The 21,664-nt window shown below is 45.9% G+C and overlaps 1 protein-coding gene across 4 annotated transcripts in view; it reads left to right on the forward strand.

Moving 5' to 3' along the window:
• Positions 1-21,664, forward strand: part of KIF3B (kinesin family member 3B) — a 130,248-nt gene that overhangs the window by 29,807 nt on the left and 78,777 nt on the right. For all 4 annotated transcript variants that reach the window (XM_033963822.1, XM_033963821.1, XM_033963818.1 and 1 more), the window contains 2 exons: positions 3,630-3,748; positions 4,065-4,178. In XM_033963822.1, the coding sequence (XP_033819713.1) occupies positions 3,630-3,748; positions 4,065-4,178 (233 nt within the window). The remainder of the gene's footprint in view (positions 1-3,629; positions 3,749-4,064; positions 4,179-21,664) is intronic.

Consider the following 21,664-nt stretch of genomic DNA (forward strand, 5'->3'; position numbering starts at 1 on the left):
TTGGGCTTAGACAGATACTCATTTTACTTCATCGTGGCAAAGACAGGCTCGGAGGACTGGAGACCCCTTCTGGATCTCAAGTCGGTGAATCGCTTCTTGTGGATTCCTCCTTTCCGAATAGAAACCATGCGCACGGTCATAGCTGCTGTCTCCTCTTTTGGTGGTCTCCGTAGCATCATCCCCTTCAGATGCCGTTCCCCTGGACAGAACCAGTTCGCAGTAGTCTCCGCTGGTGGCTTAGGGGGGGGGGCTTTCTGCCCAGTGCAAACCTCTTTGGTCACAGAGTGGTTCACTCAGGATGGATGCTTGCCTGTTGGGCTGGGATGCTGTCTGAAGGGACTGCTTCACTCAGGGGCAGTGGACTACCACATCAGAAGTGTTGGTTGATTGATTATCTGGAGCTTTGGGCTATTCGGCTGGAGTTAGATAGATTGTGAGCCCACCGGGACAGATAGGGAAAATGCTTGAGTAAAACTGCTTAGATAACCTTGATAGGCGGTATATAAAATCCTAATAAACTTGAAACTTGAAACTCTCCTGTCCACTCTGGCAGGGAAAGAGATGCGGGTATATTCTATCAACAGCATGGCGGTGGTGTATGCAAATTGTCAAGAGGCCACTATAAGCACTCTCTTAGGCCAGGAAGCTCACATACTGTTTTGCTTGGCAGTGTTACATCTTTTATCTCTCTCTGCAGTGCATGTGGACAGGCTTCCTCAGTTGACAAGTTCCTCTTGCAAAGAGCATTCCATATTATCGTGCAGCGCTGCACCCTGCCAAAGCTGGACTTGATGGTTTCAGCCAGGACCTTGTAGTACAGGTGCTTCTACAGTCGAAGAACAGAACTTGGAAGTTAAGGTCTGGATGCCTCGATTCTGCCCTGCCCTGTTTCCTCCGTGGCCTCTGGTTGGTCAATTCATCTGCTGGATAGCGTCGCATCCCAGCCTAGTGACCCTAGTGGCTCTGATTGGGCTCGTCTTCCGTGGTATGTGAATCTTGTACATCTTCAGTGGGACCAGAAGTGAAAGCTCGCTCTTCTTCATAACCTTCTTGGTCAGGGTCCGGTGCTCATGGTCTTTCAGCATGGCTCTTGAGTGCTCAGCCTTGATGGAGCGCAGTTATTCTAATGTAGTCGTTTCTACATTTTTTTAAGTTCAAGAAAACCTCTGGCTTCCTATGCTGCAACCTGGAAGGTGTGCCAACAGTGGTGTGCCAAAGACCCAGTAGAGCCTGAGCGGGCTCCCTTTCTGGTGGTTCTGTCTTTTCTTCCAGCAGGCTTGAATATGGGTTTAGCTGTGGCCTCCCTTAAGGTTAAGGTAGCAGATTTTTCGTGCTTCTGAGCACATAGGGGTTCCAGTTTCTTACTGCTCATCCCGATGTGACCAGGTTTCTGAAAGGGGCGCTATGCTTGTGACCACTTTGCGTCTTCCTTTCCCTATATGGCATCTTATCATCATTCTGCAGGGCTTTGTGGAAGCTCCATTCGAGCCAATGAAGGCGGCTTCTCTTCTGGAACTAACGATCAAGTCTGTCTTTCTGGCCACCATTGTCTCGGCATGGTGTGTTTCAGAGATTCAGATTCTTTTAGACACCCTCAGCTCAATGTGCGGCGGCTGCTAAGAAAGCAAATAGAATGTTAGGAATTATCAAAAAAAGAATGGAAAACAAATATGAAAATGTTATAATGCACCTCGAATACTGTGTGCAGTTCTGGTCGCTGTATCTCAAAAAAGATATAGAGGAATTAGAAAAGGTACAGAGGAGGGTGACAAAAATGATAAAACGGATGGGACAAATGAGGAGAGGCTAAAGTGGCTAGTGCTCTTCAGCTTGGAGAAGAGACGGCTCAGGGGTGATATGATAGAAATCTATAAAATGAGTGGAGTGGAAAGGGTAGATGTGAATTACTTGTTCACTTTTTCCAAAAATATTAGGACTAGGGGACATGCGATGAAGCTACTAAGTAGTAGATTTAAAACAAACCGGAGAAAATATTTCTTCACAAAACATGTAATTAAACTCTGGAATTCGTTGCCAAAGAATGTGGTGAAATCAGTTAGCTTAGCGGGGTTTAGAAAGGTTTGGATAATTTCCTAAAAGAGAAGACCATAAGCCATTTTTGAGATGGCTTGGGGAAATTATTTTTTTACCTTCAATAATCTTCTTTCTGTTAGTCCTGTTGTTTTGGAATTGCCTGCATTTCTTTCTGCCTCAGTTATTCTCCTTACAGGCTTCAGGATATTCCAGCAAGCCTTGGGGCAGTTCGCTCTTCTGTGAGTATGCATCTGCCGATGGCTGTTTCATGTGGGTGCTCGTTGCACACAGCAAGTTAGTTCTACATTGTTTCTCAATGTCTTTTCTGTGTTGCATGTTGCCTGTTTATTACTTGTTTTTATATTTTGCAGAACTAATCTTAGAAATTGTTTGTTTCTGGGGTGGTTCCCCCATGCCCTTTTATTTGTCATGGATTGGTTCCAGTATGGTTGCTTGGCTTTGGGACTAAACTGTAGGGGGCTCTAACTCACTCTAAGATAGGAGAACATACTCAGAAAAGTGTTTGGATTTCTGCAACTCCTGGATAGCAGGAAGGGATTGAACACCTAGAGTATGGAATCCTACAGAGACTAACAGAAAGATTATCAAAGGTAAAAATTTAATCTTCCATTCCTGAATATTTCAAAAACCCTGTCAAGCTCATTGTGTTGAGGAGGGTTTTTTTTTTTTCCGACTCCATCCGTGGTAGTCGCCAAAAATTCCTTTGCAAATGAAGTTATGTAGAAGGGCTTCTATTTAACATGAAAGTACATAAAATTTAACATATGTAGGCAACCTTTCCTAGTATGCTTGAAAAGTCTTTCTTTTCATTAAGCCTGTGATTCACAGAAATAAGTCCCATTAAACTGTATCTTTCTGTTACACTTTTGACATCTGTGCTGGTACAACATACTCCTTTGATATATCCAAAGGAAACCTCTATTCATGTGGCCTTCCAGCTTTTGTTAGTTCATGCTCTGTGCCTGGCTCTCCCGTCTACTTCCATTGTTTCTGTTCTACACCTGACTATCCAGCCCATCTCCTTATGAACTAAGCTAAATTCTCCTCAATATTTTAATAATTCTCTGTTTTTTGAAGGCCTTTGAGGACACTAGGCCATGCTATTTTGTATAATGGTAAGACTTTTTTTTCCCCCCTTTGAGCCAGTCTGGTGTCTGGGTGACAGCTGTGAAGCAGCACTCAAAATCCCTTTGAAGAGAGCAGTGTTGCCTCATGTCCCGATTTAGGGACTGCATTAGCTAGGTTCTGTAAGCAGAACCATCATTGGCTGGGTGGAGCTGTGAAAGAATCGCAGGGTAGTTGCTAATGAAGGTTCATGGTGCCATAGACCAGTACAGGCTGGTTCTCATTGAGCTGGAAGGCCAAAAAGAGTAGAAGAAACTTGCAGCTAATAAAAAAAAAAAATTCTCTGTTTTGTATTTAACATATTTACCTTGCTATCATTTTTTTTTTTTTTTGTTTAGTATTTATAAAATATCTAATTATACTTTGCTTTTCTTTGTTGCTTTCTTTCTTGGTTCTCTTCATATTTGCTTCCTCTTTCATTTCTTGGTCTCCTTTCTTCTTTGCTGCAGCTCTTTTCTAAGCTGCAGGCCGTGAAAGCAGAAATCCAAGACCTTCAGGAAGAACATATAAAAGAACGTCAAGAGCTGGAACAAACTCAGAATGAGCTCACCAGGGAACTGAAATTAAAGTGGGTATCAGCAGCTTTTGTGGAGGAGAGAATTTAAGAACAACTTATAAATATTATTACATTACATTACATTAGGGATTTCTATTCCGCCATTACCTTGCAGTTCAAGGCGGATTATAAGAGAAACTTGGGAAATAAGTGGCACACAATATGAAATAATTTAAAATAAGTGGCACACAATATGAAATAATTTATATTGAATTCAATATGCATGGATGGACCTCTTTTGAAAGGTATTCATGGAAGATGATTGGTTTGGAAACTGATTTCTTTGTCTTATGGGCTTATTTTATTTTGTTTTGTTTTCTTACCTTAGGCACCTCATTATTGAGAACTTTATTCCCCTAGAAGAGAAGAATAAAATCATGAACAGATCCTTCTTTGATGAAGAAGAGGACCAGTGGAAAGTACATCCCATTACTCGACTTGAGTGAGTGATAAACCTTGAAATAGCATTGTAGCCCTAGACAGAATTGGTGCCAGTGGCTTCTCCTCTTCTTTGTTAATACCTAATGGTGTTTGATCTTTGATTTGATAGAGCACTATTCTCTCAAGATGCTAGTAGTTCTTTTGTCCTTACACCATTATGCTCAAAGGATTTCTTGATACTTCATTATGCATTGGCAAACTGTTAGCATAGAAAATGTTTCATGTAGCTACATTTACTTACTTACCAGGCAGCAAGGTACTATAATACCTTTATGATTAGATCTAAGACTTGTTGCTTAAAGTTAAGAAAGTTAGGCCTATATGCACCAAAGTCAGCAATTGTTGCTAAACCAGTTTTGACTGCTTTAGCAATGATCACATTTGCTGACCCAATGCACAAAACGGCTCACCGTGTGTTTTTCCCCTCGATCGCCCATTTTCCGATCTGGCAATGCAAAATTAGCTATTAAACTAAACTAAACCTTAAGTTTGTATACCGCATCATCTCCATAAAGATAGAACTCGACACAGTTTACAGGTAATTCAATAAATGAGGGAAGGACATAATAAGAAATTAGAGGTTATGAAGAGGATAGCTAGCTTTACATTTTAAATAGATAGCTTTACGTTTTGGAGAAAAGCCAAGTTTTCAGATGCTTTCGGAATAATTGGAATGATCCTAGGTTCCGCAGTGGGGCAGGGAGGTTATTCCAAAGCTCAGTGAATTTGAAGAAAAGAGATTTCCCTAATTTACCTGGATACATGACACCTTTTAACGAGGGGAAAGATAGTTTGAGTATGTGGGCAGATCAGGTAGTGTCAGGTCTCGAAGAATTCCAGGTTAGTGGGATTAGGAATGAAGAATGCCATATAGGATCTTGAAAATTAGGCAGGTACATTTAAAGTGAATCCTAGAAATCACCGGAAGCCAGTGAAGTTTTGACAGAAGCGGGGAAACATGATCGAATTTGCTTTTTGCGAAGATCAACCTAGCTGCAGTTTTCTGGATCCGCTGAAATCTTTGAAGATTTTTCTTGGTTAGACTTAGATAGATGGAATTACAATAGTCCAGTCTGGAAAGAATGATTGATTGTACAAGGACAGCAAAATGTTGTTGGTGGAAGCAGGATCTCACTTTCCTCAGCATGTGAAGACTAAAAAAACATTTTTTTACCAGAGTTCAGATGATAATTAAAGGAAAGTTAGAGTCAATAATGATGCCCAAAACTTTGCTTGAGAATTCGATCTGCAGTGAGGGACCAGAAGGTAGTGGAATGGGTAACTGATCTAATTTTGGGCCAAGCCAGAATAGTTTTGTTTTGGACTCATTCAGCTTCATTTGTACAGAGAGGGCCCAGGATTGGAGTTTCGTTATGCAAGCTGTTATATTTTCATTGAGTTTAATGAAGTTCGAATCTATCTCGAGAAGGACAAGGATGTCATCTGCATATGTAAATAGAGTTTCAAAGGGAGATAGATGGAAGAATGTTAAAGAAGACATAAACGTTCATAACAAATCTTTATTCCTTAGCAAAGCAGCAGATGAATCCAGAGACTAGTGGGATATAGCTCACATCGACCAGCAGGTGGAGATAGAGAAACTGATTAACAGTTGGCCTTATAGCCTGGTGTTCCTCCTGTTGATTCAGTTTTGCTCTATCTCCCAGCAGGGGTTGAGCTAGTTCTCTAGCTCCTGGATTCTGGCTGGAGCCGGATCAATTGGTGTTTCTTTGGGTTCCTCTGTTGAGACTAGCTCTCTTCAGTAGGACAGGGGTGCCTGGCTGAGCGGTGCCGGCTTTGGGAGATACACCTGGGCCCTCCCAGGTCCCTTCTCAGTTGGAGTGGGGAATTTCTTTAAACGCTGCAGGAGTTCTTCTTCTTCTTCTTTCTTCATTCCAGTATAAAAAAAAAAAAAAGCAGAGAACTTCCTTCTTGTGCAGAGCCAGGCCGTGTTGGAGTCGACTTGCAGCACAATTACCAACGATAACCCGGCTTCCGGTAGAGCGGGGGTGAAATTGGGTGAGTGTATTCTGATTACCGGTGGTTTATTTGGAGTTTTGTGTCTCGTTCCCGAGTGCCAGGGTTGTTGGTGGGCGGAGTCGGCGGTCGGCGGCGTTCGCCGCATGTAAAAAAAAAAAAAAAAGAGCGAAAGCGTTTTTGTGTAGAGAATGGCATCGGAGGCGAGTCAGCGGTGTTCGCGCTGTGGGAAGCGCAGAACACTGGCAGGTGGCTGCCCTGCCGGTTGTTCGGAGCCTCAGGCGGAAGACGCATTTTTGCAGGCATGTGAGGTGGCCATTGCCCGAGTCAGGGAACCACGGGTTCAGTCTCCGACTCTCGAGGGGGACTCGAGATTGCTGCAGGAGTCGTCCTCGCCGGCGGGGACTTCAGCGGCGGTCGGGGAGCCAGGGGCGTTAGCGGGAGTAGCGGCTCCACTCCAAGGCGCGGATCTGATTAAGTCAGCTTCGCTTCAGGGGGGCTCGTTCTCTCCGCAATTTATTATGCTGTTGCACCAGGCCTTTTTGCTGCAGAGCTCTCAGCCTGCTCTGCCGGGGCCTGTGACCGGTCCGCCTCTTCCGGTGCCTTCTACCTCTAAGGCTAATTTGTTTGATTGTAATAGCATGAGACCAACGGCGGGAGCGGTGGGGTCTCCAGGGCAAGCGCAAGTATTAAAGAAACGTAAACTCGCGACTGCTGACGCAGAGGATGCGTTTCCTGCTTCACCTTTTTCTCTTCCTGAATCGTTAGAGGAAGGGGAGGTATTGGATTGGGAAGCAGAGGATCCCCCGGGGCGCGAAATGGATGACCCTTCAGCCCTCCGTCTCTTTCATAGAGAAGAGCTTTCTTCCTTGATTTCAAAGGCATTGCAAAGTTTAAACATCTCTCAGGAAGACACTAAGGTGTCTAGTAACCCCCTTATGGCAGGTACCCGTAGGCCACCTAAGTCCTTCCCGGTGCATGAAGCTATGCAGGAGCTGATCTCGGCGCAATGGGATACGCCGGAAACCAGTTTGCGGGTGGCAAAAGCCATGCGGCTCCTGTATCCGGTTGACCAGGCCGAACTCGAGAAGTTTAGGTTACCCAGGGTGGACGCTCTGGTGGCAGCGGTGACTAAAAAGACTACCTTGCCAGTGGAGGGGGGGGTTACATTGAAAGATGTACAGGATAGGAAGATTGAATCTTCACTGAAAATGTCCTTTGAGGTGGCTGCGGTTACCCTACAGGCCGCGATTTGTAGCTCTTATGCGGCGCGAGCATGTCTGCAGTGGTCTCAGGGGATGACGGATCAGTTGATGGAGTCCGGGGGCTCTATCCCTGCGGAACTGGCTGATTTGGAGTCTGGTTTGGCGTATTTGGCAGACTCCTTATATGATATGATTCGGGCTTCTGCTAAACAGATGGCCCTTTCGGTTGTGTCGCGTAGATCTTTGTGGCTCCGTCATTGGGCGGCAGATGCGGCATCCAAGCTGCGGCTTGTGAAACTCCCTTTTAAAGGAGGTTTATTGTTTGGAGAAGATTTAGATAAATTGGTAAAGGATTTTGGAGATACCAAAACACAGCGCTTACCGGAGGATAGATCGAGGCCTCCTTTGAAGTCCGTGTCGTCTAGAACACGTTTCAGGGAAGTAAGGAAGTACAGGTCCGGTAAGCCTTTCTTCAGATCCGCAGCTGGTTCTTTCGCTTCCTCGAGACCTAGGTTTCAGCAGAAGAGTTCCTTTCGGACAACGAAACCCTCTTCAGGGCAGTCAGCACGTGCCCAGACAAATCGCATTCCACAATGACGGGGTCTTGGCTCCCTCCGCCTGTCCCTTAGGGGGACGGCTGGCGGCGTTCGTAGCGGAGTGGGCCAAAATCACGTCAGATCAGTGGGTGTTGGACATTATTCGAGACGGGTACAAGTTAGAGTTCGCCTCGCCCGTCGTCGATTCTTTCTTGGTGTCCCCGTGCTCTGGGGCAGCCAAGGGAGACTCGGTCCGCGTTACTCTTCAAGTACTTCTGAGTCTGGGAGCGGTGGTGCCGGTGCCTCCGGAAGAAGTGGGGCAAGGCATATATTCCCTTTACTTCATTGTGCCAAAGAAGGGAGGTTCTTTCAGGCCAGTGCTGGATCTCAAAAGGGTCAACAGATTGCTCAGTGTTCGCCATTTCCGGATGGAAACGGTTCGCTCGGTGATTGCGGCAGTAAGGCCGGGAGAGTTCCTCACGTCCCTCGATCTCAAGGAAGCGTACCTCCATATTCCAATCTGGCCTCCACATCAGCGGTATCTGCGGTTTGCGGTTCTCGGCCATCTTATCAATTTCGAGCAATGCCCTTTGGCCTGGCAACGGCTCCCCGCACCTTCTCCAAGGTGATGGTGGTTGTAGCAGCTTTTCTACGCAAGGAAGGGATTCGAGTTCACCCTTACTTAGACGACTGGTTAATCCGCGCCTCTTCCAGACAGGAGAGTTTGTTGGTAACGAAGAGGGTTATCTCTCTCCTGCAGTCGTTGGGGTGGATTGTCAACTTTCCCAAGAGTTCACTGTATCCATCCCAGTCTTTGTTGCATCTGGGAGTGAGATTCGACACTCGGCTGGGGAAAGTGTTTCTACCCCGAGAGCGGGGGGAGAAATTGCAGTCTCAAATTCGTTTACTGCTCGGGTCGCCCAGGCCTCGGGTTTGGGATTATGTACAGGTTCTGGGCTCGATGGTGGCGACTCTGGAGGTGGTTCCCTGGGCGCGGTTCCACATGAGACCCTTACAACAGTTTCTCCTTTCTCGGTGGTCCCCGGCCTCTCTGGACTACAATGTGCGTATACCATGGAGTCCTCGGGCGGCTCGCAGCATGCGGTGGTGGCTCCAAGACTTGCATCTTTGGAGGGGCATGCCGTTAGCGACGCCGGAATGGGTCGTGATTACAACGGATGCCAGTCTGAGAGGCTGGGGGGCCCAGTGCCTGCAAACGTCAGGGCAGGGGGTGTGGTCCTCGGAGGAGGCCCAGTGGTCTATCAATTTGCTGGAGTTGAAAGCGATCAGACTTGCGCTAAGAGCCTTTCAGCCCCTGATTCAGGACCGTCCGACCAGGATCTTTTCGGACAGTGTCACGGCAGTAGCGTATGTCAATCGTCAGGGGGGTACCCGGAGTCCTCCGTTGGCCGAAGAGACAATGAAGCTCTTTCGGTGGGCGGAGGTGCATGTTCCGCTGCTGTCAGCGGCGCACATTGCGGGTCACGAAAACGTGCAAGCGGATTTCCTCAGCAGAAATTTTCTAGATCCAGGCGAATGGGAGTTGTCGGCTCGAGCATTCGATCTTCTAGTCCTTCGTTGGGGGCGGCCAGTGATAGATCTCATGGCCTCAGCCCGCAATGCGAAGCTGCCTCGATTATTCAGCAGACGCAAGGAGAGGGGCTCGGAGGGGGTAGATGCGTTAGCTCTCCCGTGGCCTCCAGAGTCCCTCCTGTATGTGTTCCCGCCTTGGCCCATGATAGGGCGAGTATTACAACGCATCTATCGCTTTCACGGCAGAGTGATCCTGGTAGCTCCGGATTGGCCGCGTCGGCCATGGTACGCGGATCTGATTCAACTTTCAGTAGGCGAGCGGGTAACGTTCCAGGTAACTCCGGACTTACTGTCTCAGGGTCCGATCTTAATAGAAAATCCGGCCCAATTTCGTCTTACGGCCTGGCTATTGAGCAGTCAAGGCTGAGAAAGAGGGGCTATTCGGAACAGGTGATTGCCACTCTACTTCAAGCTAAGAAGATTTCGACTTCGGCCTCCTATGCGAGAGTCTGGAGAATTTTTGAATCATGGTGCGGACGGCAGGGGATTGCGCCCTTCCGGGCATCTCTGTCGGCTATTCTTGAATTCCTACAGGAGGGCGTAGCTAAAGGGTTAGCCTTTAACTCACTAAAGGTTCAGGTGGCGGCCATTGCCTGTTACAGAGGCCGGGTGTCGCGCTCGACGCTCGCTGCTCATCCGGACATGGTCCGGTTCCTAAAAGGGGTTCGCCATATCCGCCCTCCGGTGAAGAGAATTTGTCCGGCATGGAATCTTAAATTGGTCCTTAAGAAGTTGCAGGCGGCGCCTTTTGAGCCTCTGTCGGTAGCAACTTTGAAGGACGTCACGTTGAAGACAGTGTTTTTGGTGGCTATGGCTTCGGCAAGACGGGTGTCGGAGCTGCAAGCGCTGTCTTGTAGGGAACCCTTTTTACGTTTTTCAGAGTCGGGCGTGTCAGTCCGAACTGTGCCGTCCTTCCTTCCAAAGGTGATTTCTTCATTCCACGTGAACCAGAGTTTATTCCTCCCATCTTTCCGGAAGGAGGATTGGGGAACGCGTTTTTCGTCCTTGCGGATGCTAGATGTACGACGTATGGTCCTACATTATTTGGAAGTGACTAACGATTTTCGTCGGTCAGATCATCTCTTCGTGTTATTCGCGGGCAAAAGCAAGGGTATGGCTGCGTCTAAAGCGTCCATTGCTCGTTGGGTCAAGGAGACTATCGCGTCAGCCTACTTGTTGGCGGGGAAGCAAGTACCGGAGCACCTTTGTGCTCATTCGACTCAAGCATTAGCTACGTCTTGGGCGGAGTCCGGTGGTTTGTCTATTGAGGAAATTTGCCGGGCGGCCACTTGGTCGTCGGGGAATACCTTTTCGAAACATTACCGTTTGGACGTAGCTGCCCGGGCAGAAGCGACTTTTGGCGCTTCAGTGCTGGCAGAGGCGGCATTGTCTTCCCACCCAGTTTGAGTTTGCTTTGCTACATCCCACTAGTCTCTGGATTCATCTGCTGCTTTGCTAAGGAATGTAAAATTATGTTATTACCTGTTAATTTTCTTTCCTTTATAAGCAGCAGATGAATCCAGAGCCCCTCCCCAGACGATGGTTGGTCTAAAGGGTAGTTTGTAGTTTCGGTTGGGGTACGGTTGGTAATTGTCGTATTGCATTTCTGAGTTATGGTTTGAATACTGGAATGAAGTTTTGAGATTGCTCATTCTCCTTTCTCGGGATGCTTGGGCAAGAGGCATAACTGAATCAACAGGAGGAACACCAGGCTATAAGGCCAACTGTTAATCAGTTTCTCTATCTCCACCTGCTGGTCGATGTGAGCTATATCCCACTAGTCTCTGGATTCATCTGCTGCTTATAAAGGAAAGAAAATTAACAGGTAATAACATAATTTTACATTAAATTTCAATAACAGAACAAGTAAATACAGAAGACATATAAATGTTGAAAAGAATAGGGGACAGGGATGATCCCTGGGGAACACCACATAGCGGTCTCCAAGGAGAAGACATGGTTCCATTCATGTTAACAGTGTAAGAAAGGGATCGTAAAAATTTCGAGAACCTGTCTAAGAGTGTGGAATCAATGCCTATCTCAAAAAGTTGGTAAATTAGGATATTGGGGTGGACAACATCAAAGGTCGCAGATAGATCGAATTGTAGTAGGCTAGCAAACTTATTACGAAATTGAAGTTGTTGAATCTTTGAGATGAACGTTACAGTTTAAAAAGATGTTGGAGACACAACTGTTTGTGAAGGCTTTTCTTTGAAATTGTGTTGATATTTTCATTTGGATGTCTCATTGTACTCTGCATAGACTTGCAGAATATGTGGAATATACATTTTTTAAATAAATTTAATAAGAATCTAGAATTATGATTGCTGCACTTTACTTAGTGGGGATAGATCATATGCAAACTCATTGAGTTTACTGACATTATTGTAAGTGGTTTAAATTGCTATGTGATTTGTACTGTAATTGATTGCATTTTGTAAAATATTGTCCTTCACCATTAGGCATATGGGGACAGACTTAAAGATCTCAATATGTATACTTTAGAGGAAAGGCGGGAGAGGGGAAATATGATAGAGACGTTTAAATACCTACGTAATGTAAATGTGCATGAATCGAGTCTCTTTTGAAAGGAAACTCTGCAATGAGAGGGCATAGGATGAAGTTAAAAGGTGATAGGCTTAGGAGTAATCTAAGGAAATACTCTTTTAAAGAAAGGGTGGTAGATGCGTGGAACAGTCTCCCAGAAGAGGTGGTGGAGACAGAGACTATGTCTGAATTCAAGAGGACCTGGGATAGGCACGTGGGATCTCTCGGAGAGAGGAAGAGATAATAGTTACTGCAGATGGGCAGACTAGATAGGTCAATTGGCCTTTATCTGCCATCATGTTTCTATATAACTGTTAACCGCTTAGTTATAGGCGGTTTAGAAATAAATAAATATTAAAACCCCTTGCAAACTACCCGAGTGACTGATGCACTAACATTGCTTGGTGATGTATAAAAGAAAACGATAAAAAAATGCAACTGGTTAAGACCAGTTATTTACCTGTCTTACCGGCACCTTTTTTTAATGGACACAGATGCTGTACATGTACTGCACATGCACAATATCTGCCCCATAAAAAAATAAAAAAGCACTCCTCCGCCAATGATGGCCCTCCCCAACGTCTCCCCGATGAACTGGCACTGGGGACACACCCCCATCGGAGGTCCCCTACCGCACCAGGTACTGTCCCCTGAACCATCCCCTCCTTTCCCCCAAAAGTCAAGAGAGATGCCCACTCCTTCCTGCCACAAGATGCTCCCTCGAACCCCTCCCCCCAGTACTTTGTGTGAAGAGAGTAGGAGGAAGGCTCTGAGGCTCTGAGGCCCATCGGTCCAAAATGGCGGGTCTTCCCCTCCTCAGTGCATAATGTGATGCACGGGGAGGGGCCTAAGGCCCTGATTGGCTTGGATGCCTAAGGCCCCTTCTCTTAGTTTTAGATCCTGAATTTATAAACATGATGTATGAAGCGTACCTAAATTACAGTGGTTGCAGTGTGGTGCAGTGGGTTTTCACTTCTTCAATCTTACTAGACTGCTATCCATGTGACATTCATAGTCTGTTTATCCAAAATTTATTTATATTTATATTCATTTTTCCAAATTTGTTTGGTTCTGTTTATAGCTCCCCTTTTTTAATATTTGGAACTTTTTCCCTTCTCCCTTTAGTTTTATTTATTTATTTATCATTTAAAACATTTTGTCAAAATTAAACATTTTGTACAGAAAGATTGATTATGATTAACAATTAGAAGAAAACAATTTTTTATAAATCACATAAGATATCTAACAATCTGAAGTCCTTAAATTCCTCAGTAGTGGATCCAAGAATACTCAGAGTGATTATAAAACAAATTCATATAATATCTATAACAAAAAAAACAAAGATGTCTGGTGACTGAGTCATGGATCTTATCATTCCTAGTCTATCTAACTTGACCTGGGCTTTAGTGTCTCTCTCTTATATTTTTAAGTTTTTAGTTTTATTTAGTTGGTTTCTACTTTTTGTTCCTTTCATTTACCTTATTCATAGTTTTACAGGGTTCTGTACTTTTTTCTTTTAATTTTCACTCGGGCGAGTCAGAAAACATCTTGGATAGGAGTTTGACAATTATAGAATCACAGAATAACTGTCTATTAACCTAAAGGCCTGGAACGGTTCATTTTCAGCAGAGGCCCTTCCTATCTGCATGTGTTGACTGGAGATCACTGCGGGGAGATTGTTGCTGGAGGCGGGACCAGTGGAGGCATGGTTGATCACTGCTGGTGGTTGCCTAGGATGGGGGCAGCGTCTGCTCTCTCATCAGGGAGGAGCTGGTGGTGTCTCTGGATCCGTGAAGTGGGACCGTGCCATAGACTCCTCCTCCCGGTTGTCCGATGGAGGCAGAGTGCTGTATTCTTCGGGAGCTGCCCATGAGCATCCACTGTCCACCGAGAGCAGTGCGGCCCTGCACTGGATTGTTCTATCTTTGTGCATCTTCTGCCTGGAAGCGATGAGTCAGGGCTGCAGCAGCTGGAAAGCCCGAGTGATATCTGTCCCGTCTGGACTTTTGCCGTTGGGATTATTTAAAATATGCTGAGGCAACAGAGTTGCTTCAGGAAATTGGACTTCTGCCAGACTTATTTGATTTTGGTTTTCAATTTTTTCTTCCAGTTTATGAATTATTTTAAATTTTATTCCATTGTTTTTACCCCTATTCTTTTTATTTTATTAACTACCGTATTTTCACGCATATAACGCGCGCGTTATACGCGTTTTTACCTACCGCGCATACCCCTCGCGCGTTATATGCGTGAGCGCGGTATACGAAAGTTTTCAAACATAGTTCCCACCCCGCCCGACGCCCGATTCACCCCCCCAGCAGGACCACTCGCACCCCCACCCCGAACGACCACTCGCACGCGCTCCCACCCGCACCCGCATCCACGATCGGAGCAAGAGGGAGCCCAAGCCCTCTTGCCCGGCCGACTCCCCGACGTCCGATACATCCCCCCCCCCCCCGGCAGGACCACTCGCACCCCCACCCCGAAGGACCGCCGACTTCCCGACAATATCGGGCCAGAAGGGAGCCCAAACCCTCCTGGCCACGGCGACCCCCTAACCCCACCCCGCACTACATTACGGGCAGGAGGGATCCCAGGCCCTCCTGCCCTCGACGCAAACCCCCCTCCCCCCCAACGACCGTCCCCCCCCAAGAACCTCCGACCGCCCCCCCAGCCGACCCGCGACCCCCCTGGCCGACCCCCACGACCCCCCCACCCCCCTTCCCCGTACCTTTGGAAGTTGGCCGGACAGACGGGAGCCAAACCCGCCTGTCCGGCAGGCAGCCAACGAAGGAATGAGGCCGGATTGGCCCATCCGTCCTAAAGCTCCGCCTACTGGTGGGGCCTAAGGCGCGTGGGCCAATCAGAATAGGCCCTGGAGCCTTAGGTCCCACCTGGGGGCGCGGCCTGAGGCACATGGTCGGGTTGGGCCCATGTGCCTCAGGCCGCGCCCCCAGGTGGGACCTAAGGCTCCAGGGCCTATTCTGATTGGCCCACGCGCCTTAGGCCCCACCAGTAGGCGGAGCTTTAGGACGGATGGGCCAATCCGGCCTCATTCCTTCGTTGGCTGCCTGCCGGACAGGCGGGTTTGGCTCCCGTCTGTCCGGCCAACTTCCAAAGGTACGGGGAAGGGGGGTGGGGGGGTCGTGGGGGTCGCCAGGGGGGTCGCGGGTCGGCTGGGGGAGCGGTCGGAGGTTCTTGGGGGGGGCGGTCGTTGGGGGGGAGGGGGGTTTGCGTCGAGGGCAGGAGGGCCTGGGATCCCTCCTGCCCGTAATGTAGTGCGGGGTGGGGTTAGGGGGTCGCCGTGGCCAGGAGGGTTTGGGCTCCCTTCTGGCCCAACTACCAAAGGTACGGGGAAGGGGGGTGGGGGGGGTCGTGGGGGTCGCCAGGGGGGGTCGCGGGTCGGCTGGGGGAGCGGTCGGAGGTTCTTGGGGGGGGCGGTCGTTGGGGGGGAGGGGGGTTTGCGTCGAGGGCAGGAGGGCCTGGGATCCCTCCTGCCCGTAATGTAGTGCGGGGTGGGGGTAGGGGGTCGCCGTGGCCAGGAGGGTTTGGGCTCCCTCCTGGCCCGATATTGTCGGGGAGTCGGCGGTCCTTCGGGGTGGGGGTGCGAATGGTCCTGCCGGGGGGGGGGGTGAATCGGACGTCGGGGGGGGGGGGTGAACGGAGAGTCGGGACAGCGCACGGAGAGGCGGGGCAGTGCACGGAAGTCAGGGGGGTGAACGGAGAGTCGGGACAGCGCACGGAAAGTCAGGGCAGTGCACGGAAGTCAGGGGGGGGGTGAACGGAGAGTCGGGACAGCGCACGGAAAGTCAGGGCAGTGCATGGAAGTCAGGGGGGGGTGAACGGAGAGTCGGGACAGCGCACGGAGAGGCGGGGCAGTGCACGGAAGTCAGGGGGGTGAACGGAGAGTCGGGACAGCGCACGGAGAGGCGGGGCAGTGCACGGAAGTCAGGGGGGTGAACGGAGAGTCGGGCAGCATGCGCGGTATAATCGTGAGCGCGTTATACCAAAGTTTTTGTGCTTATCATCGTGATTTCTGCGCGCTATACACGTGTGCGCGTTTTATACGGGTGCGTGTTATTTGCGTGAAAATACGGTAAATTCTATTGTTTAACGGTTTCTCCCTTCTATTCCTTTTTACATATTCCTATAATTCATTTATATACCATTTACATAGATGGTGCTCCTATCTATAAAGTTAGGAATTTCTATGAAATATTCTACATGCTTCTCTCCTCTCCACTCCTTCCTGCCCTCCATAGTCCTCCCTACCCTCTTCTAACCCCATCCTCTGTAATGTTGCTTAGAGCTTGTATAGGTATGTGCGACACACAAATGGAAGAAATAAAATAAATAAATAAAAGTTCTTTCCCTTTCCAAGCGTTTCAGCGACAGAAAACTAGTAAGTTGCGACGGTTCAAAAAACACATATTTTTAATTCAAATATCTTACAATACATTTGCATGGGAATTGAAGAAAAAATACATCCCCTAACTGAATGACTCCTGGCTTTAATATCAGAAATTGCAGTCTACAGTTTTAGGTTTCCCTACTAACATCTGGGAAAACTTGTATTTTCAAACCAAGGAACTGCTTATGCCTGCTTCTAAAAAACATTTTCATAAGAACATAAGAATTGCCGCTGCTGGGTCAGACTAGTGGTCCATCGTGCCCAGTAGTCTGCTCACGCGGCAGCCCTTTAGTCAAAGACTAGTGTCCTAACTGAGACTAGCTGTACCTGCATATGTTCTGGTTCAGCAGGAACTTGTCTAACTTAATCTTGAATCCCTGGAGGTTGTTTTCCCCTATAACAACCTCCAGAAGAGCGTTCCAGTTTTCCACCACTCTCTAGGTGAAGAAGAACTTCCTTACGTTTGTACAGAATCGATCCCCTTTTAACTTTAGAGAGCACCCTCTCGTTCTCTCTACCTTGGAGAGGGTGAACAACCTGTCTCTATCTCTCTGTCTGTCTGTCTGTCTCTGTCTTGAATGTTTCTATCTTGTCCCCTCTTAGTCTCCTCTTTTCAAGGGAGAAGAGGCCCAATTTCTCTAATCTCTCACTGTACGGCAACTCCTTCAGCCTCTTAACCATTTTAGTCGCTCTTCTCTGGACCTTTTTGAGTTCTTGTCTAGAAGTAGTGCCACAAAAATTAATAAAGTAGCTGGCTTAGCCAGTTCTTTATCAAATGACTCAAGAATCACAGTCAATTCTAACTGTGGCTCCTGATGTATCTGAACCTGATCCTGGTCTTCCATTTGCTGTTGTGGTTTACTAGGTAAATAATAGACCCTTGTAAAAGGAGGTATAGTATCCTCCAGTACATTCCAAATATCTATAAAGTATTTCTTTATCATCTCCCTAGGGCAGAGGGAACTATAGGGAAGTTCAGTAAATGTAAGTTATTGGCACGATAATTATTTTCAATTATCTCTAATTTTCTTCTAAGATTTTGGTTATCTTTAATTATCGTTGTTTGAACTTGTTTTATCGTTATCTCTTTTTCAATATTTCCCACTTCAGTTTTCATTAAGGAGATATCTTGTTTAGTCTCTCTTATTTCTTGTTTATGGCTTTGTAGATTCTTATCCATATCTTTAATTTGTTTCGTTAAAGAGTTCCTTAACGTGGAAACCAGGTCCCAGATAGAATCCAGGGTAATGCAGGTTTTTCTTGGCAAAAGAAACTTTCATTCAAAGTTTGTGTGGGCTCACCTACTTTGTCTTTTTGTCGTTGAGCTTGGTTTTTATCCCCCGAAGATTTCTCTTCCGCAGGTTCTACCTCTGGACCTAAAAAGTCCATTGAGGTATCTATAGACTGGTTCCCAGATGATACAGCCTCTCAATTAAGAAGAGCTACCACTTTGGGTGTTCTTCCTTCCTGTGGTGAGCTAGCTCGCTGCAGGGGGGAAGGCGGGCTCCGTAGGTCAGGGCTCAGAGTAGCTTCTAAATCAAGGACTTCCGGGTCGGCGTCACTACGTACCAACAGGTCCAGCGGTCGATCCTCCAACATTGGTAACTCCATTTGTAAACAATTGAGAAACTGCTCGATTGTAAGAAGAGGGAGATTTCTGGGGCGCCGCAAGGCTGCAGCAGTGCTCCTACCCTTTCTTTTCGACATCATTATGGGCACAAAAGATCAAAAAATCCAACTCAATCAGGTAAGTTCTCAAAGTGTCTCTTCAGTCATCAGGCATCTGCCGCCATCTTGGATCCTGCATTTTCTTTCCCTTTAGTTTTTTATGTTTTGGAACTCATTCTGACGGTTCTACAGTCAACTGTCATTTTTCGCGCTTCGTGCCTCTCTCATTTTCTCCACCCACTCAGTACGTCATTCCTTACGTCCTTAGTTACCATTATTTAAGCCCATATTTTGGCGTTACCATTATTTAAACCCATATTTTGGCGCCTTTTTCTTGACTGTTTTGACAGTTTACCTTTTGGACATTCATTCAACTTGGGTAAGTTTCTTTCTTCTGATTATTCTTTTCTACGTTTTTTATATAGCTCGTAATATACCACTGTAACCATTTTATTCAACTGTCTACTCAGTACACAGCCATATATATATTATTGAGCCATCTTTTTATTAATCTGCCTTTTCTTTGGAACGCGTGCAGTTTTCATATTTGTAATACTTTGTTCGGATGCCTGGTGCGCTCCTGGAAATACTCCTTTACACGTATCCCCTTTATATTCTTTTATTTTCTTTGATAGTCATTTATATTTATTTTCATATTTCAATCTTGCACTGTTCTACATGTCAGGTTTGGCAAGCAGTCCTTTATCTGTGTTTTGAGTTTCACTGTTTTTCAGTATGGGGAGTGTGTGGTGCAGTGGTTAAAACCACAGCCTCAGCACCCTGAGGTGGTGGGTTCAAATCTCACACTGTTCCTTGTGACCCTGGGCAAATCACTTAATCCCCCATTGCCCCAGGCACATTAGATAGAGTATGAGCCTGCCAGGACAGATAGGGAAAAATGCTTGAGTACCTGAATGTAAACCACTTAGGTTATAAGTGGTATATAAATTCTAAAAATAAATAAATAAGTAAATACTTTCCCTACGCTGTATTTTATGCTTTTTTTCACACACATTCATATTTTCTACATTTAAACATATCTTTTATACTTACCTATGAGTTTTTGATTTTGATTTTTTACATTTATTTTTCTTATCTTTATGGTATCTTTTATACACAGCAATTATTTTCGATGATGTGGTTTCTTCTTTCAGACACACGGTCCTGTATAATATATATATTTTTTGCTTTGCTGATATAGTACAGTTCACCTCATCTTAGCCTTTGGGTATGGCTTTCAGAGTTTCTTTTACATTCTTCTCTGCTCATAATTCCTTTTTTTTTGTGACATGCGACATTGATAATTAGCACTGTTGTTCCTAGCTATCAAATCACTTTTTACTCTGTCCAATTCTATCTGCATTGTGTGCCGATCCTGTTCCCATTTCCTTTTCTCTTTTTCTAATGCTTCTGTCTGTGCTCTGAGCTCATGGAAAGGAATGTAAGTGGAGGTATTTCTGTAACTACTTCTGACATGCCCTCTATTTCCTGTGTGTGGTGTTTTCTTGTATTGGGGTGCTCCCTCAGCACGCCACCTTCTAGCTTCTGAGACTGAAATAATTTGAGCTGGCTGGGTCTTCCACACAGACCCAATCCTGAGCAGTAAAGTGTCAAAAGGCGTAGTTTTAGGGTCCTCCAAGAACAACAGAAGGTGTTTAGTAATCTCGGGAGATAATAATTCTAATAGGAATTCTTTATGTTCTCTCTGACCGTAATCTGAGGAAATGGGCCAATGTTCATGTTCGTTAAGTACCGCGTTGATTACCCACACTCTATATGCAAACTGCTCTAGTGTATCACTTGGCAGGGGTGAAAGAGTTCTAAGTACTTGCAAAGAGGTGCAGCGAAATAGTTGTTCGATGCCCATCTTTACAAATTGGTATGGATGAACAAGAGATCCAAATTTATAATAATGTGGACCCAGGGCTAGGTGCATAAGCTTATCAAAATCTGCATTGTTCCTTTTGTATTTCCCTAGACCCCAGTGAATCAGTATGTCAGTAGCCCATTTGCACCATTCATTTATGTTAAAAGGCATAGGGCCCACTTTCTCCACTATTCTTTCAATGTCACTGTCTTTCATATGTCCCTGCAGTACTACTGTTACTGGAGCTGTGTCACTTATAGGGGTACTATTGGTATTGCTCTGGCCTGGTAATGAATTTTCCTCACTTTCGTTTGTCGGTTCTTCTTCCTGTTCTACATCTGTAGCTAGTTTACCTTTTCTCTGGCCTGCTACAAAAACAGTGTTTTGTTTTTCAATAAACTGACTACATGGATTATAGGGTGAATGATAGGGTGAATGTTGCACTGGTGCAGACGGCAGAATCTGTGAGGAGACAGCATTAACCTGTCCCTGTGAAGCACATTTTGACTTTAAATACTTTAATTCTGCCTTGGCCTCTTCTAATTGTTCATTTCTTTCTAAATTTCTGAGAATGCGAAACCATTTGTTTCTGAATATCATGCCATGTGTGTTCAGGAAAATTACCCTCATATGGACCCCCTTTCTTGTCAAAATATTTGTGTACAATATCTGTGAGTTCTTGAAAATCAAAAGGGTTCATATTTGAGGCTGCAGAAGTCTGCCTTGGTTCGTGGGCCTTGCTCATATATTTCATGAGAGAGAATGGGCTTCTAAATGTCCCTCTCTGTGCCTTTGAGATTGAAATGCTCCCACTTATGAAGGAGGGAGACTTTAGTTAATAGGTAGAAAATCGAGGTAAAGCGTGTTAGGCAAGAGTCATTGGCATAAATAATACACTTATGCCCACACTGGTTACTACCTGAAATTTACAGGCAGCAGTTTAGCAGGAAAAAATATAAGAAGTCTGTTAGAAGGGCAGAGGTGTCAGCTGCCAGTTCCAGTCCAGTGTGCACTGGGCCTTTCACCAGGGCAGAGACTGACAAGAAATAGAATTAAAAGCACAAGGTAAAAAAGTAAAAGTTATTAGTACAGATGTGGCGTGTCTTAATTGAGTGACTGTTTTCACTTTGAACCCTGCTTTTCTTCAGAGCAGCTCAAATATTCTTAAATGCAACACCCTAGCAAGCATATAATAGCAAATCATACAATGCAAACTGGCACAGGTAACACTACAAAGACTTTTGATAGTAAAATCTCACCAAATATAAAACCCAAAATATTACTGAAACTTTTCACAAGTGTGTCATCCAGTCTAAAACAATTTTAAGGATTCCAGAAGGACTTTTGATTTCTATCTCACTCTGTCTATCAATCAAAAATACAAAGTCTATTGTTAAATAAAATCTCCAAGTATAAAACCCCACAATATTACTGGAACTTTTCGACAGTGTGTCATCCAGTCTAACGTACAATCAATCTAAGGGTTTTCCAAGGACTTTTGATTTCTATATCACTCTGTCTATACATAATCCTATTGCACAGTGCATAAAAGGAGGAAAAAAACTTGAATTCTACTTACCCAAATGAAATCATCAGGAAGGACCGAGACAAGCCCCCAAAATGTCAGTTTTGTTAGTGGCCCCCCCAATGTATGGTGGTAGGGGTTAAGTGAAAGGCGTACTG

Source organism: Geotrypetes seraphini, chromosome 11 (assembly GCF_902459505.1).
Source record: "Geotrypetes seraphini chromosome 11, aGeoSer1.1, whole genome shotgun sequence".
NCBI lineage: Eukaryota > Metazoa > Chordata > Amphibia > Gymnophiona > Dermophiidae > Geotrypetes > Geotrypetes seraphini.